The sequence below is a fragment of the Mobula hypostoma genome, chromosome 3, assembly GCF_963921235.1.
Source record: "Mobula hypostoma chromosome 3, sMobHyp1.1, whole genome shotgun sequence".
Lineage (NCBI taxonomy): Eukaryota > Metazoa > Chordata > Chondrichthyes > Myliobatiformes > Myliobatidae > Mobula > Mobula hypostoma.
The window spans coordinates 221,506,351-221,523,589 of record NC_086099.1 but is presented as its reverse complement, the minus strand read 5'-3'; the positions used below and the strand labels follow the sequence as shown (position 1 = coordinate 221,523,589).

The following is a 17,239-nucleotide window of genomic DNA, read 5'->3' as shown; positions in this document are numbered from 1 at the left end:
TACCATCATGGTTGGCCCAGACCTACTGGCTGAAAGGCCTGCTGCTATGCTGTACTGTTTTATTGACACTGTTTCCAGCATTCTGTTGTGTTGTTCAATCATGTTCTTTTATGAGTTAAGTATGCGTTAGATTCATTAAGAGTAACAGAAGTGAGGTTGTGTTTCAGAATTTCGGAAAGCCTTGGCTTCAAGACAAGTTCTGAGGAAACAATGCAGCGTAATTATTATTGTTGCAGTTTTGTTGTTAGAAAATTATTATAACTTTAATTTCTGTGATAATGTGAATATAGGACATAAAACGTAACAGTACAGTACAGGCCCTTTGACTCATGATGTTATCTAAGAGTTTCCTAAATGTCCCTAATGTATCTGCTTCTACCACCACCCCCTGCGATGTGTTCAATGCACTCAGCACTCTCAGTGTAAAAGAAAACCTACCTCTGACAACTGCCCTATACCTTCCTCCAGTCACCTTAAAATTATGCCTCCATTTCTGCTCTGGGAACATTCTAGCTATCGGCTCAATCTGTGCTTCTTGTCATCTTGTACACTTCTTTCAAGTCACTTCTCATTCTTGGTGTGTGCTCATAAGACATGCTTTCTAATCCAAGCAGCATCCTGGTAAATCTCCTCTGCACCCTCTCTAAAACTTACTTTCTATGAAGAGGCAACCAGAAATGAACGCAATACTTGAATTCAGACCCCTGACTAATGAGGCCAACACACCAAATGCATTCTTAATAACTTCATCAACTTCCAATGCAGCTTGGAGGGATCAATAGACGTAGACCCCAAGATCCCTCTGTTCTTTCACACTGCTGTGGAGTTGCTGTCTGAGATGCACTTCAAAGGAGAATTGGTTGTTTGCCTTAAATACGTTGTGGATAATGAGAAAGGTTTTCTAAGTTGATAGCAGGATAGCAACCCGGTGGAAATTGGGTAGAGTGTTGGCAGATGGAATTTAATGCTGCCAAGTGCAGGTGATGCATTTTGGGAAATTCTGTGGGAGCACATGGAAACTTCAAGTTCCTGGGTGTCAAGATCGCTGAGGATCTAACCTAGTCCCAACATATGGATGTAGTTATAAAGAGGGCAAGACAAGCGGCTATATTAGGAGTTTGAAGAGATTTGGCACGTCAACAAATACACTCAAAAACTTTTATGGTTATACTGTGGAGAGCATTCTGACAGGCTGCATCACTGTCTGGTATGGAGGGGCTACTGCACAGGACCAAAAGAAGCTGCAGAAGGTTGTAAATCTGGTCAGCTCCATCTTGGGTACTAGCCACAAAGTACCCAGGACATCTTTAGGGAGCGGTGTCTCAGAAAGGCGGCGTCCATTATTAAGGACCTCCAGCACCCAGAGCATGCCCTTTTCTCACTGTTACCATCAGGTAGGAGATACAGAAGCCTGAAGGCACACACTCAGCAATTCAGGAACAGCTTCTTCCCCTCTGCCAGCCGATTCCTAAATGGACATTGAAGCTTTGGACACTAGAACCGTAGAACCATAGAGCACTATAGCACAGAAAACAGGCCATTCGGCCCTTCTAGTCTGTGCTGTAACTTTATTCTGCCAGTCCCATTGACCTGCACCCAGTCCATGACCGTCCAGACCTCTCCCATCTATGTATCTATCCAATTTATTCTTAAAACTTAGAGTGCGCCTGCATTTACCACATCAGATGGCAGCTCATTCCACACTCCCACCACTCTCTGAGTGAAGAAGTTCTCCCTAATGTTCCCCTAAACCTTTCCCCTTTCACCCTAAAGTCATGTCCTACCTCACTTTTTTTTAATATACAGTATATCTGTTTTTCCATGTTTTTAATCTATTCAATAAATCTAATTGATTTACTTGTTTATTTATTTTTATGTTTTTTTTCTCTCTGCTAGATTATGTATTGCATTGAACTGCTGTTGCTAAATTAACAAATTTCACGTCACATACTGGTGATAATAAACCTGATTCTGATTCTGATATGCAGTAAATGAAAGGGGTTATTTGATGAATTGAGAGATCCTGCAGTTCATATCATTAACATCCAGGCAGCTGGCACTTGTCAGCTGGGGTTGGCAGTTCAACTAGGAGATCTCAAACCTCTGCTGCCTTGTGGTTATACCAGCTCTTGGGGAAGGCTTTGGGAGTAAACCCTAAGGAAAAATCCAGAGCTGGAGTCCCTAAAGCAGTCCTATGTTGAGTTCAATGCTGGCTGGCAACTCCTGCGACACCACAGGTGCCAAACTGTATTTGTCTCTGTCTCTGCCATTCCTTTGGATTTATTAGCTGCGTAAAGAGGGCAAGTCTGCTACATGGGCAACAACTTGTTCTCCAGAAACGCCCTGAGTTGCGTATTGTCTTGTGTATCGATTGATGATGCTGCACCAACAACATCGATGCAACATCCCTGGTTGACCCGACCAATGGAGAGTCTCTATCATTAACTGCCTGAAAGTGGTAACATGGGTAGATAGGGTGATGAAGAAGGCAACACTTGCCTTCATAGGTCGGTACTTAGATTTAAGAGTTGAGATACAAAACACACTGGTTACATGGCATTTGGAGTACCGTGTGTATTCCTGGGCCACACTATTAGGAATAATGTGCTTGCGCTGGAGACCGTTCAGAGGAGATTCACCCGGACTGGAAGACTTGAGAAAGGTGGAGCGATTGGATAGGCTGGATTTGTTTCCCCACAAGCAAAGGATGGGAAGGGTGACTTGACAAATGTGTATCAAATTACAAGGGTCATCAGTAGGGTAAATAATCAAAATTGTTTCTCCAAGACAGGTATCAAAAACAGGAAGGCATAGGTTTAAGGTGAGAGGAAGGAGCTTAAAGTGGATTTGAGGGGTAAGTTTTACATAGAATGTGATTAATAGCTGGAACTTACTGTTACAGGAGGTGGTGAAATCAGAATCAGGTTTATTATCACCGGCATGTAACCTGAAATTTGTTAATGTAGCAGCAGCAGTTCAATGCAATACATAATCTAGCAGAGAGAGAAAATAATGATAATAAATAAACAAGTAAATCAATTACAGTATTTGAATAGATTTTTAAAAATGTGTAAAAACAAATACTGTATATTTTTAAAAAAAAGTGAGGTAAGGTCTGAAGATTCAATGTTCATTTAAGAATAGGATGGCAGAGGGGAAGAAGCTGTTCCTGAGTCACTGAGTGTGTGCCTTCAGGCTTCTGTACCTCTGCCCTAATGATAACAGTGAGCAAAGGGCATGCCCTGGGTGCTGGAGGTCCTTAATAATGGACGCTGCCTTCCTGAGACACCGCTCCCTAAAGATGTCCTGGGTATTCTGTAGGCTAGTACCCAAGATGAAGCTGACTAGATTTACAACCTTCTGCAGCTTCTTTCAGTCCTGTGCAGTAGCCCCTCCATACCAGACAGTGATGCAGCCTGTCAGAATGCTCTCCATGGTACATCTATAGAAGTTTTTGAGTGTATTTGTTGACATGCCAAATCGCTTCAAACTCCTAATGAAATATAACCGCTGTCTTGCCTTCTTTGTAACTACATCGATATGTTGGGACCAGTTTAGATCCTCAGAGACCTTGACACCCAGGAACTTGAAACTGCTCACTCTCTCCACTTCTGATCACTCTATGAGGATTGGTATGCGTTCCTTTGTCTTACCCTTCCTGAAGTCCACAATCAGCTCTTTTGTCTTACTGACGCTGAGTGCCAGGTTGTTGCTGTGGCACCACTCCACTAGTTGGCATATCTCACTCCTGTACGCCCTCTCGTCACCACCTGTGATTCTACCAACAATGGTTGTATCATCAGCAAGTTTACAGATGGTATTTGAGCTATGCCTAGTCACGCAATCACGTGTGTGTGTATAGAGTAGAGCAATGCGCTAAGCACACTTCTTAAGGTGCGCCAGTGTTGATCGTCAGTGAGGAGGATATGTAATCAGATACAATCATTATGTTTAAGAGACATTTAAGCTGACACTTGACTAGGCAAGGCATAATTGGATACAGACCTTATGTGGGCAAATGGGATTATCCAAGAAAAAAAGCAGGTGAGCATGGACGTAATAAGCTGAAGTGCCTGTATCTTGCTGTACAACTTCATGACTATAATGTCTTGATTAAAGAGAGGGCAAGTATGCCTGTGTGTAGTGTCTTGGCCCAAAACGCCAGCTCTTTATTCCTCTTCATAATTAAATATGCTGCTTGACCTGCTGAGTTCCTCCAGCATTTATGTGTGTTGCTCTAGATTTCTAGCATCTGTAGAATCTCTTGTGTTCTGTGTTTAATTTTACGTCTTTTGATGTTGTTTCACTACTTTAACAGCAAAGTATCAAACGAAGGCTGCTGTTTTTTTTGAATAATAATCTGACTACTGCTCCCTGCTCCAACCTCACTACCATATATACATCCAAACAATTATAACTCCTTGGAATTTGATGCTGTGAATTATTGGCTCTGATTATAAACAGGAAACTTTTAGGCCTAAGGGAATACAATTTTAGAACCACAAGCAAGAGTTCCCCTTGTAATTTGAGACTCTTCAAATTGAAAATAGTGATCTGCAAACAGAATAAATGTAATAGTGCTTTGGGGGTATTCCTTGTGAAATGTAAATACAAAAAAAAAAATTTTTAAATCTTAATTCCCTCTGGAATGTGTTTTAGGGGCACGGGCTTTCAGCTTCAAGGGTTTCTTGACATCCAAAGAATCTGCAGGGAAAGTGCTTTGACAATTTGTGATCATCAATGCATCAGAGATCTTGTGCTCATGGTAGCTGAATCCCAGCTAATTACTTTGATCCCAGGATGATTCATGCCTATTAGGAAGTGTAGCAGCTGGTATTGACAGCATGTTACTGATAAGAACGTGGGCACAGAATACCTTCTGGAGAGCGGGAATAACCATTATGTTACCTCTTTTAAAAGGTAGGACATAAAACACTACAGCAAAGTGCAGAATTTTAATTCCATGATGATATGTCAACCTTATAGCCTACTCTGAGATCAATCTAAACCTTTCCCTCCTACATAGACCTCCATTTTGTTATCATCCATGTGTTTGTCTTACAGGTTTCTTAGATGTCCCTGAAGTATCTGCCTCTATCACCACCCCCGGCAGGGTGTTCCATATATATAGAACAGATTGAAGATATATAGTGCAAAAACAAATAATATATATATTAAAAAAAAGAAAAGGAAGTGAGATAGTGTTGGGTTCAAAGCCCATTTAGGAATTATATAGAAGAGGGGAGGAAGCTAATCCCGAATCACTGAGGTGTGCTTTCAGGCTTCTGTACCTCCTTCTTGATGGTAACAATGAAAAGAGAGCATGCCCTGGGTGATGGGGATCCTTAATAATGGATGTCGCCTTTCTGAGGCACCGCTCCTTGAAGACGTCTTCAATACTGCAGAGGCTAGTACCCAAAATGGAGTTAACGAATTTTACAACTTTCTGCAGCTTCTTTTGGTCCTGTGTAGTAGCAACCGCCACCCCCCCCCCATACTAGACAGTGATGCAACCTGTCAGAATGCTCTCCACAGTACATCTATGGAAATTTTCGAGTGATTTAAGTGACAGACAGAACCTCTTCAAAATTCTAATAAAATAAAACCACTGTCTTGCCTTCTATATAGCTGCATCAATATGTTGGGACCAGGTTTGATCTTCAGAGATCTTGATACCCAGGAACTTGAAATTGCTCACTCTCTCTACTTCTGATCCCTTTGAGGATTGGTCCATGTTTTCTTGTCTTACCATTCCTGAAGTCCACAATCAGTTCTTTCGTCTTACTGACATTGAGTGCCAGGTTGTTGCTGTGACACCGCTTGACTAGGTGGTATATCTCGCTCCTGTACGCACACTCATCTGCACCCATGTATCTTCCAACTTCTTTGTAGTTTCCTTATGCTTGCCCATGCCACATTTGATCAATGGAACCAAGCCTTGTAACACTGTGCAAACTGATAGTGGTTGAACCCTGGCGTGCCGAGCTGTAATAGTGTCACTCTAACTACTATGCTACAGTCGCACCCCTATGGTACACTAGTCCTACGCAAATCCCACTGCATAGAGCATAGAAGAATGTTGTGTCAACCTCATAGCCTGCTCTAAGATTAATCTAACCCTTCTCTCCCACATACCCTTCCTTTTTCTATTTTTCTTTCTTCTATGCATGTAAGTCTCTTGAATCTCCTTATTGTATTTGCTTCTATCACCCCCTTTGCAGTGTGTTCCATGCACCTACCACTCTGTGTGTTTAAAAAAAAAACACCAACTACCTCCCCCAATATCCCCCTAATATTTTCCTCCAAGCATCTTAAAATGATCTCCCTTGATGTTCACCAATTCTGCCTTGGGAAAAAGTCTCTTGTACATCTCTCATCCTGCTTCGCTGCAAAGAGAGAAACTTCTAGCTAAGTCAACCTATCTTCCACACATTCCTGTCAACCCTCTTCAGATAAAACCACTTATACACTAGGTGCAATGTGCAGTGGCCAGTTAACTGATCATCTTGCATGTCAATGGTTCATGGGAGGAAATGGGACCTTGCTGAGAGAACCCATGCAGTCACAATTCAAGTTCCAGTTTAATTGTCATTTAACCATGCTCAAGAATACAGCTAGTGTTCCTCTGGGGCAAAAATGCAAAACACACCAAGTCACACACAGCATACAGCACATATAATTATGATAGTTGAAAGCCATATATTACAAAAATATATATTTAAAATAATAATATAGCCCATCCCTGAGTATCATGGCCTTTAGATTGATGGTGCATAGATGGTGTCATGGAGCCACGCTTCTGCAAGAACAAGTGCGCAGTAGTCCTTCATATCATGCAGTGCTGCCATGGGCAAACACAATCCAGCTTATTTCCCACCGACCGAACTCCAGAAAGCAGCACTGGAAGGGAGGTGACAGTACGGAATCTAGTGGCACACAGCCAGCGCAGGCACCTCCTTCCTCGGCGACTGCAGCAGGTGACCCCGAGACATGAATAAGGGCCTGGTTCACACCACTGTGAAAAAGACGTAAAGGGTGAACCAAGAGAGGCCTTTTCTGGGTGGCTGAAGCAGGCTGCAATATGGTGCACAGCAAGTCAAGCTCCACTGCTATCCAGCAAAATACTTGTGCAGTAGAAGAGTGCATGGATTTTACACTGCACTGGAGAGCAGGATTGAACCCTGGTCACTGAGGTCATGAGGCTGTAGTTCTTCTAGCTGTCCGATAGAGTCACCCTCCAGCCAGTGTTGCCCACATCCTGTGAATGAATGAGGTTTCTCATAGGTCAGAGACACTTGTTTAAAAGGAGACTGTGGGTGTTCGGGTACATTCTGGCGACCCAGTCAGCAGTCTTATTATGTACTGACAATGTCAACAGAAATCTTGAACAAAATTACTTTTGATAGCCGTGATGGTCCAATATATGGCCATAGCCGTGTTAGTCCACAACTTTGTCTGAAGTGCTGATTTAAATTTTGGATCTGCAGGAGTGATAAATACAGATGAGCCAAACTGATTGGATTAAAAGTGAATGAAATAATTATATTTATTTTCATGCTTTTGGGATGACCTGAGCATTTTAGAAACAATGAGTTTTTTCTGAACTCTAACCCCCCTTACAATAAATGTAAAAAGCAGATTGCATGCTGCAATCCTCCACAAATAGCATGGTAGCAAAGTGGTTAGCATAACATTGTATTTCATTTGCCACTCTGCTTGCTCATTCTGCTAATCTGTCTAAGTCCTTCTTCAGCCTACTTGTTTCTTCAACATTATCTGCCCCGCCACCAATATTCATATCCATAAGACCATAAGACAAAGGAGCAGAAGTAGGCCATTCGGCCCATTGAGTCTGTTCCGCCATTTTATCATGAGCTGATCCATTCTCCCATTTAGTCCCACTCCCCCGCCTTTTCACCATAACCTTTGATGCCCTGGCTACCCAGATACCTATCAATCTCTGCCTTAAAGACACCCAATGACTTGGCCTCCACTGCTGCCCGTGGCAACAAATTCCATAGATTCACCACCCTCTGACTAAAAAAATTTTTTCGCATTTCTGTTCTGAAAGGGCGCCCTTCAATCCTGAAGTCATGCCCTCTCGTACTAGACTCCCCCATCATGGGAAACAACTTTGCCACATCCACTCAGTCCATGCCTTTTAACATTCAAAATGTTTCTATGAGGTCTCCCTTCATTCTTCTAAACTCCAAGGAATACAGTCCAAGAGCGGACAAACGTTCCTCATATGTTAACCCTCTCATTCCCGGAATCATTCTCGTGAATCTTCTCTGTACCCTCTCCAATGTCAGCACATCCTTTCTTAAATAAGGAGACCAAAACTGCCCACAGTACTCCAAGTGAGGTCTCACCAGCGCCTTATAGAGCCTCAACATCACATCCCTGCTCCTATACTCTATTTCTCTAGAAATGAATGCCAACATTGCATTCGCCGCCTTCACTACCCACTCAACCTGGAGGTTAACCTTAAGGGTATCCTGTGTGAGGACTCCCAAGTCCCGTTGCATCTCAGAACTTTGAATTCTTTCCCCATTTAAATAATAGTCTGCCTGTTTATTTTTTCTGCCAAAGTGCATAACCATACACTTTCCAACATTGTACTTCATTTGCCACTTCTCTGCCCATTCTTCCAATCTATCCAAGTCTCTCTGCAGACTCTCCGTTTCCTCAGCACTACCGGCCCCTCCACCTATCTTCGTATCGTCAGCAAACTTAGCCACAAAGCCCTCTATTCCATAATCCAAATCGTTGATGTACAATGTAAAAAGAAGCGGCCCCAACACTGATCCCTGTGGAACACCACTGGTAACTGGCAGCCAACCAGAATAGGATCCCTTTATTCCCACTCTCGGTTTCCTGCCAATCAGCCAATGCTCTATCCACATATGTAACTTTCCTGTAATTCCATGGGCTCTTATCTTGTTAAGTAGCCTCATGTGTAGCACCTTGTCAAAGGCCTTCTGAAAATCCAAATATACAACATCCACTGCATCTCCCTTGTCTAGCCTACTGGTAATTTCCTCAAAAAATTGTAATAAGTTTGTCAGGCAGGATTTTCCTGGACTCTTAGTGGGTCAGTGGCAGGTGGACTCCCTGCAGAGGAGATGAGAGCTTTTGAGTGGAGCACCAGGTATCTCCTCTATCTGGGAGTCTGTCTGAGTCCTTCTGGGGAGACCTGGCTGGCAAACTGGCAGGACCTGGAGATGAAAGTCATGGCCCAGCTGGGATGCTGGTCAGGCCTTCTCAGGGTGCTTTCCTATCGAGGCAGGATAGTGGTCATAAACCCAGCTGGTGGCATGTTGTGGTACCAAATGGTCATCTTGGCCCCACCTGTCGCAAAAATACAGAGGAAGTTAGTGGACTTCCGGGGTAACAGGAAATAATGGGTCTCCGCAGCTGTCTTGAATCTCCCAATGGTAGAGGGCGGACAGTCACTGGTGTGTGTCTGTACACGGCTGGTGACTCTCCACCTCAGGACCCTGCAGAGTTTCCTGTATGCTGAGCATCCTCCCAGGTGACACGTGTTGGCAATGTACTTTCTCCAAAGGGGCTGCTGTCTTCACAAAAAGATGCGACTACCACCAGTGGGCGTAGGCCATGCTGCTTTGCGGAGTCTATCAGGACCTGCTGAGAGTCTGGAACATGGTTGCCTCAGGCTAGGAATCCCCTCCTCTGGCAGAGGACAGAGTCCTGGCTGAAGGAATTGCCAACCCCTGCCCTACCTCAACAGATGTTGGTGCAGCTCAGGTGTGTGGAATGACTCCAGTTGGACTCACCTCTGCTCTGCCGGAACTGCTTGTCGGGCCCAAGCCCCACAATCTTATTCGAGAGCCGAGTCCACACAATTTGAGCCATCTCTCATTGACACCCACAATCCCACTCAGGAATGCAAGTCGGAGGTACCTGCTATTCCACACACTCACCACTCTCTACGTAAAAAACATACCCCTGACATCTCCTCTGTACCTACTCCCAAGCACTTTAAAATTGTGTCCTCTAGTGTTAGCCATTTCAGCCCTGGGATAAAGCCTCTGACTATCCACATGATCAATGCCTCTCATCATCTTATATACCTCTAACATGTCACCTGTCATCCGTTGTCACTCCAAGGAGAAAAGGCCAGGTTCACTCAGCCTATTCTCATAAGGCATGCTCCCCAATCCACACAACATCCTTGTAAATCTCCTCTGCACTCTTTCTATAGTTTCCACATCCTTCCTGTAGTGAGGTGACCAGAACTGAGCACAGTACTCCAAGTGGGGTTTGACCAGGGTCCTATATAGCTGTAACATCACCTCTCGGCTCGAGAACTCAATCCCATGTTTGATGAAGGCCAATACACCGTATGCCTTCTGAACCACACAGTCACCTGCGCAGCAGCTTTGAGTGTCCTATGGGCTCGGATCCCAAGATCCCTCTGATCCTCCACACTGCCAAGAGTCTTACCATTAATTCTATATTCTGCCATCATATCTGACCTACCAAAATGAACCACCTCACACTTATCTGGGTTGAACTCCATCTGCCACTTCTCAGCCCAGTTTTGCATCCTATCATTGTCCCGCTGTAACCTCTGACAGCCCTCTAACACTATCCACAACAACCCAACCTTTGTGTCATCAGCAAATCTACTAACCCATCCCTCCACTTCCTCATCCAGGTCATTTATAAAAATCATGAAGAGAAGGGGTCACAGAACAGATCCCTGAGGCACACCATTGGTCACCAACCTTCATGCAGAATATGACCTGTCTACAACCACTCTTTGCCTTCTCTGTGCAAGCCAGTTCTAGATCCACAAAGCAAGGTTCCCTTGGATCCCATGCCTCCTTACTTTCTCAAAAAGCCTTGCGTGGGATACCTTATCAAAAGTGTTTAGTCTCATCCTCAAAAAATTCAATCAGGCTTGTAAGACACAGCTTGCCTTTGACAAAGCCATGCTGACTATTGCTAATCAGAATATGTCTCTCCAAACGTTCATAAATCCTGCCTCTCAGGATCTTCTCCATCAACTTACCAACCACTGAAGTGTGACTCGCTCAACTTGCTGACCACTGAAGTAAGACTCTGTGTTGTATGCAAATTAACTGCCATGTTTCTTGCATTAGCCAGCACAACTAAATGCTGTAACATGGTTTAATTTTCAGAATCTAGTTCCTTGTCCTAGAACTGGCTGAATGTAGTTCACCACGGTATTGCTAGGAGCTGATGCTGCAAAATGTGTACCCTTTATGTTTTATTGCCTTTTATTATTCTTTTGGCTGTGTGCTTTAGAGAGATATGACCCTTAAGGTTGTAAATATTGCATAATCATAAGACCAGTATGATGCAGTACTTTGCTGTGGTAGTCTTAAAAGAGGATATAATAAATTCCAGTTAACTGGGAAACATTGGGACCAGTACCTTTTGGCCCAGTTAGTCAAAATTTCATGGAAATAGTTTAAAAGGTATAAAAAGACAAACTAATTTTAACTGAGTAACAAATATATATTTAAATGAAATACAGGACAAATTATAACACTACTAATACTACTAAGTACTGTAAAACTTAGTATTAGTTCCTAATAGTCATCAACAAAGGAATTCATCTAGTGTATGCTGCCATGTTCTTTTTAACTGTAAATGAACAAAATCTGCGCAAACATCTAGTGCAGCTAATGGACTACCTTCATATAACGATTGCATCCTCGAAATTTTCATAGTGTGGTGACCCACTTTCTACGCAGGTGAACCGGCTCACGAACTAGCCCGTGTGAGGAGAGAGACTTTTGTAATGCACCTCTGACGTTACTTCTGCCCGGAGAGGGCTGGAAGGGAACTGCTTAAAAGCCAGTGCTGCGAAGTTGGAATAAACGAGTTTCGAGTGCGACTTACAGACTGCGTGTCGTTATTTCTAGCTCTGTGTGTAGCACATTGCTACATTGGTGACCCTGATGGTCCAAACGGGATTTGGACCAAAGATGATCGACTCTTCATCTGTTCATGCAGTTTCGCTAAAACTGCCAACTTTCTGGACGCTGCGACCACGCGTGTGGTTTGACCAAGCAGAAGCCCAGTTCCAGATTCGGCGGATATCTTCGGATTCCACACATTACTATTACGTGGTGAGCTCCCTTGACCAGGAGACAGCCGCCCAGCTTGGGGATTTCATACAATCACCCCCGGAAGAAGGCACGTATACAGCGTTCAAAGTGCTGCTCATAGGGACCTTTGGCCTCTCACGGCGTGAGCAAGGTGCCCGCTTGCTGCACCTGGACGGTTTGGGGGACAGGCTGCTGTCAGAATTAATGAACGAAATGCTGGCCCTGGCTGAAGGACACAAGCCCTGCCTCATGTTTGAGCAGGCGTTCCTAGAGCAACTGCCTGAGGACATAAATCTGCTGCTGGCCGACGCAGATTTCAGTGACCCCCAGAAGGTGGCGGCCCGGTCATACGTGCTGTGAAAAGCCAAGAGGGAGAGCGGGGCGTCCGTCAGACAGATTACCAGGCCACGCGCCCAACAGCAGGCCAGACCAGGCCCGGCAACGGAGAACCCACAACCCAGAGGCAGGAGTGAGGAGGCCAATGAACAGTGGTGTTTCTACCACTAGTGGTGTGGCACAGAAGCCCGCCGTTGTCACCTGCCCTGCAAGTTCCCGGGAAACGCCAGGGCCAGCCGCCACTAATGGCTACGGCGGCTGGCTACCAGGACAGCCTCCTGTATGTCTGGGACAAACAGTCGGGACACCGCTTCTTGGCTGACACCGGAGCAGAGATCAGCGTCTTATCCCGGATGGGGTATGACACCCGCAACAGGGAGCTGAGACCCACCCTGAGGGCCGCAAACAGCAGCACGATTCAGACCTACTGCACCCGCACGTTGCAGCTGCAGTTTGGTGCCAGCCGGTTCACGTGGGACTTCACACTGGCTGCCGTGGCGCAACCACTCCTGGGGGCGGACTTCTTGCGAGCCCACAGCCTGCTGGTCGACTTGCAAGGGAAAAGACTGGTCCATGCCAAGACTTTCCAGATGTTCTCCCTGGGTGAAGCCAAGTTGCCGGCCCCACACCTGGGCTCCATCACACTGTCTGACAACGAATTCACCAGAATCCTGGCGGACTTTCCATCGGTTCTGGCACCGCAGTTCACGGCAGCCATGCCCAGACACGGAGTACAGCACCACATTCCGACCCAGGGACCACCCCTCCATGCCCGCACACGAAGGCTTCCCCCCCTGGACAAGCTCAACCTGGTGAAGGAGGAGTTCAAGAGGATGGAAGAATTGGGGATCGTACGGCGGTCTGACAGCCCATGGGCCTCCCCCTTGCACATGGTGCCCAAAGCAGTCTGGGGCTGGAGACCATGCGGCGACTACCGCAGACTGAACGAGGCTACAATTCCAGACCAGCTATCCAGGCCCTGTCCCAGAGGGTGGACTATGCAACACTGGCGGAGGCGCAGCAGGCAGATGATGGGATGCCCAGCTACAGGACCGCAGTCTTGGGTTTGCAGTTGCAAGACTTCCTCTTAGGCCCAGGTGAGAGGGCCCTCCTGTGTGACGTGACTACTGCCCAACCTTGCCCCATCGTCCCGGCAGTCTGGCGGCGGCGAATTTTTGGCTCCATACACGGCTTGGCGCACCCATCTATCAGGACAACTGTCCGAATGGTCTCCGGCAAGTTCATGTGGCATGGACTTTGCAAACAGGTCAGCGAATGGGCCAAAACATGCACACAGTGCCAAACAGCCAAGGTGCAGCGGCACACCAAAGCCCCGCCGCAGCGGTTCGAACCCACCCACCAGAGGTCCGACCACATTCATGTGGATATCGTGGGGCCCCTGCCAGTGTCGTGAGGAGCGCGGTACCTCCTAACTATGGTAGAGTGGTTCACGAGATGGCCAAAGGCGGTCCCGCTCAACAATATCACCGCCGATTCCTGCGCCCGAGCGCTGGTTGCAACCTGGGTAACATGCTTCGGGATACCGGTCCACATTACCTCTGACAGAGGTGCCCAGTTCACCTCCAGCCTGTGGTCGGCTGTTGGGAACACAATTACACCACACAACTGCCTACCACCCATAGTCGAACGGACTAGTGGAACGCTTCCACTGTCACTTAAAGTCGGCTCACATGGTGGACAAGCTTCCCTGGGTCCTGCTTGGAATTCGCACAGCGCCCAAAGGGGATCTGCACACCTCGTCGGCCGAGCTGGTGTACGGCACACCCCTGGTTGTCCCAGGAGAGTTCATACCAGCCTCAAGGGGGCAAGAGGAAGAACCCGCAGCAGTCCTGGACAGACTACGCGAAAGGCTCGGCAACCTGGCCCCCGTACCGCCTTCACAGCATGGACAGATCCCGATCTGCGTACCCAAAGACCTGCAGAACTGTAAGTTTGTATTCGTACGAAGGGGTGCACATCAGGCACCGCTACAGCGGCCGTATGAGGTGCCGTTCAAAGTGATCAGTAGCAACGGGCCCACGTATGTTCTGGACATTGGGGGGAGAGAGGAGGTTTTCACGGTGGACCAACTCAAACCGGCCCATGTGGACTTGGCACAGCCGGTTGAGGTTCAGGCACCGCGGCGCAGAGGCAGACCTCCCAAACAGAGACTGATCCAGACTGTGGACATTGGGGGTGTATCGCCGGTTCTGGAGGGGAATTTATGTGGCGACCCACTTTCTACACAAGCGAAACAGCTCACAAAATAGCCCGCGCGCGGGGAGAGACTTTTGTAATGCACCTCTGACATCATTTCCACCTGGAGAGGGCTGGAAGGGAACTGCTTAAAAGCCAGTGCCATGAAGTTGGAATAAACGAGTCTCGAGTGCGACTTACAGACTGCGTATCATTATTTCTAGCTCTGTGAGTAGCACATCGCTACAATAGTAACATTCAAGATGATTGTCAATACTTTCAAATCTTCATGTTTTCAAACTTGATGAAGTAGTGAAATTGCTTCAATTTCACTCTGGCTGTTTCTGGCATCTCCAAGCCTGAATGCTTGAAACTGCAGTGAGCAAAACAGTTCTGAATTGTCTTGCTGCTTACTTCTCACCAGCTGTCAGTGACAAAAATCACTGCTTTTTAAGCACAAATACGCAACTGACACTTTTAAAAACTGTTTCTTCCAAGCGCACTGTAAGTGCATGTGATTGACGCTAATTAGAAACTGTTCAGCAACAATCTGCTGTCCCAATTAAGCAGCATAGTGTCCCAAATAAATGAAGGGAATTCTGGTTATTTTCTTGATTAAATTTTGTTCTTTGAGAATTGTCCCAAATAAGTGGCTGCCCCGATTAATCGATGGCCCAATTAACTGGACTCTGTTGTGTTTGGAACTGTGCACGAAGAGTCACCACTCTGGTGCCATCTTCGATCTTTGGCCTCTTAGAAGATTGCTTTTCTCATTAGAACAATCCAAGAGGAGCTACAGAAGCCTGAAGACACATACTTAATGTGTTAGCAACAGTTTATTCCCCTCCACCATAAAATTTCTGAATGGTCCATGAACATTATTTCACTATTTTTGCTGTCTTTTTGCATGACTTATTTCTTTATTATATATATTCTTCTTGTAGTTTATTGTATATTTAATGTATTGCTGTGCAAAACATCAAATTTTGCAATATATGTCAGTGATATTAAACTTGAATCTGATTCTGCTCCAGTGCTATCATAAGTAGGTTCTGGTCTCTGATCTTTCTAGGGTGGTCCATGTGGGGTTTTGGCTGCCGTTCAAGCCTGTGTCTTGCAAAAGCTGATCTTTGAAGACGTCGTCAGCAGCAGCACTGAAAGCATGTAAGTACCTCTTGTATGTGTTTTAGTGAGGGATAGTCACAGCTGTACAGCCCAGCCTGGTACGTTAGCTGACAACCTTTGTGTCGTTGCCACAGAGCCTTAGGTTCGCAACAGAATGAATTGAAGGTCGCCACTTCAGAACTAGATTGAGGTGGCACAATTTCAATTAAAATGTGCACTTGCCATCCTCCCCACTGCACACTTGAATGTTGGACAGCATCATAGCTTACATAATTGGAAAGCCCCACAGGGAGAAATTACTGAAAACAGAATGTCATTTGGCATTAATGAGCAGCCCACATGTGGGCTTCTCAGACTGAAATTAATTTTTGCAAAAGATCATGTTGGTTGTTCCTGGCTTCTGTTAAAATTTTGAAAAAGAGATTTTTTTGATATGTAGCCATTCTCCATTACACACACTGTGGCCACTTTATTAAGTACACCTGCTTGTTGATGCAAATATCTAATGAGCCAATCATGTGTCAGCAACTCAGTGCATAAAAGCATGCAGATATGGTCAAGAGGTTCAGTTGTTGTTTAGACCAAACATCAGAATGGGGAAGAAATGTGACCTAGGAGTCATTGACTGTGGAATGATTGTTGGTGCCAGATGGGGTAGTTTGAGTATCTCAGAAACTGCTGCTCATTTGGTATTTTCACGCAGAATAGTCTCTAGAGTTTACAAAGAGTGCAATATGCAAAAAAAAAAAACATCCAGTAAGCAGCAGTCCTTTGGGTGAAAATGCTTCATTAATGACAGAGGAGAATGGCCAGACTGCTTCATATTTAGCTCATGAAGCCTGCTCTGCCATTCCATCATGGCTGATTTATTATCCTGCTCAACTCTATTTAGGTAATGTCAGTGCAGAGAACGTCAACAGATAAATGTGAGTTGTATGAGAGAGGGTGTATACTAAACATTATTGCCTGCACTGTCTCAATAATTCTCCTTGTAACTTCATCAGTTACTCAAAACTGTAAAAAAAAACTCATAACTTCTCTAAGTCAGTACATAACATGTCATTTATATTTATAATTTCTGCCGTAATTACTTAATTGCTGTAGCTGCCTGTACTCCAAGATTTCTTTATGGTCAAACATGGCTTTTTTATTTATTCAGTGATACAGCATGGAATAGGCCCTTCCGGCCCTGCAAGCCTCTTCACCCCAGCAACCTCCGATGTAACCTTAACCTAATCATGGGACAATTTACAGTAACCAATTAATCTACCAGTACGTTTTTGGACTGTGGGAGGAAACAGGATCACCGAGGGAAAACCTATGCATTCTATGGGGAGGACGTACACAGACTTCTTACAGAGGTCACTGGAATTGAACTCCAAACTCCGATGCCCCAAGCTGTAATAGCATTGTGCTAACCTAATCAAAGCAAATAATTTAATTATTATTCGGAGCATACATGGATACAGTCGAATTGA

At 45.3% G+C, this 17,239-nt stretch overlaps 1 protein-coding gene across 2 annotated transcripts in view; it reads left to right on the top strand.

Annotated features, from left to right (window-relative positions):
* mindy4 (MINDY lysine 48 deubiquitinase 4) overlaps positions 1–17,239 on the top strand; it is a 291,924-nt gene that overhangs the window by 143,420 nt on the left and 131,265 nt on the right. For both annotated transcript variants that reach the window (XM_063044570.1, XM_063044571.1), the window contains one exon: positions 15,709–15,800. In XM_063044570.1, coding sequence (XP_062900640.1) covers positions 15,709–15,800 — 92 coding nt within the window. The remainder of the gene's footprint in view (positions 1–15,708; positions 15,801–17,239) is intronic.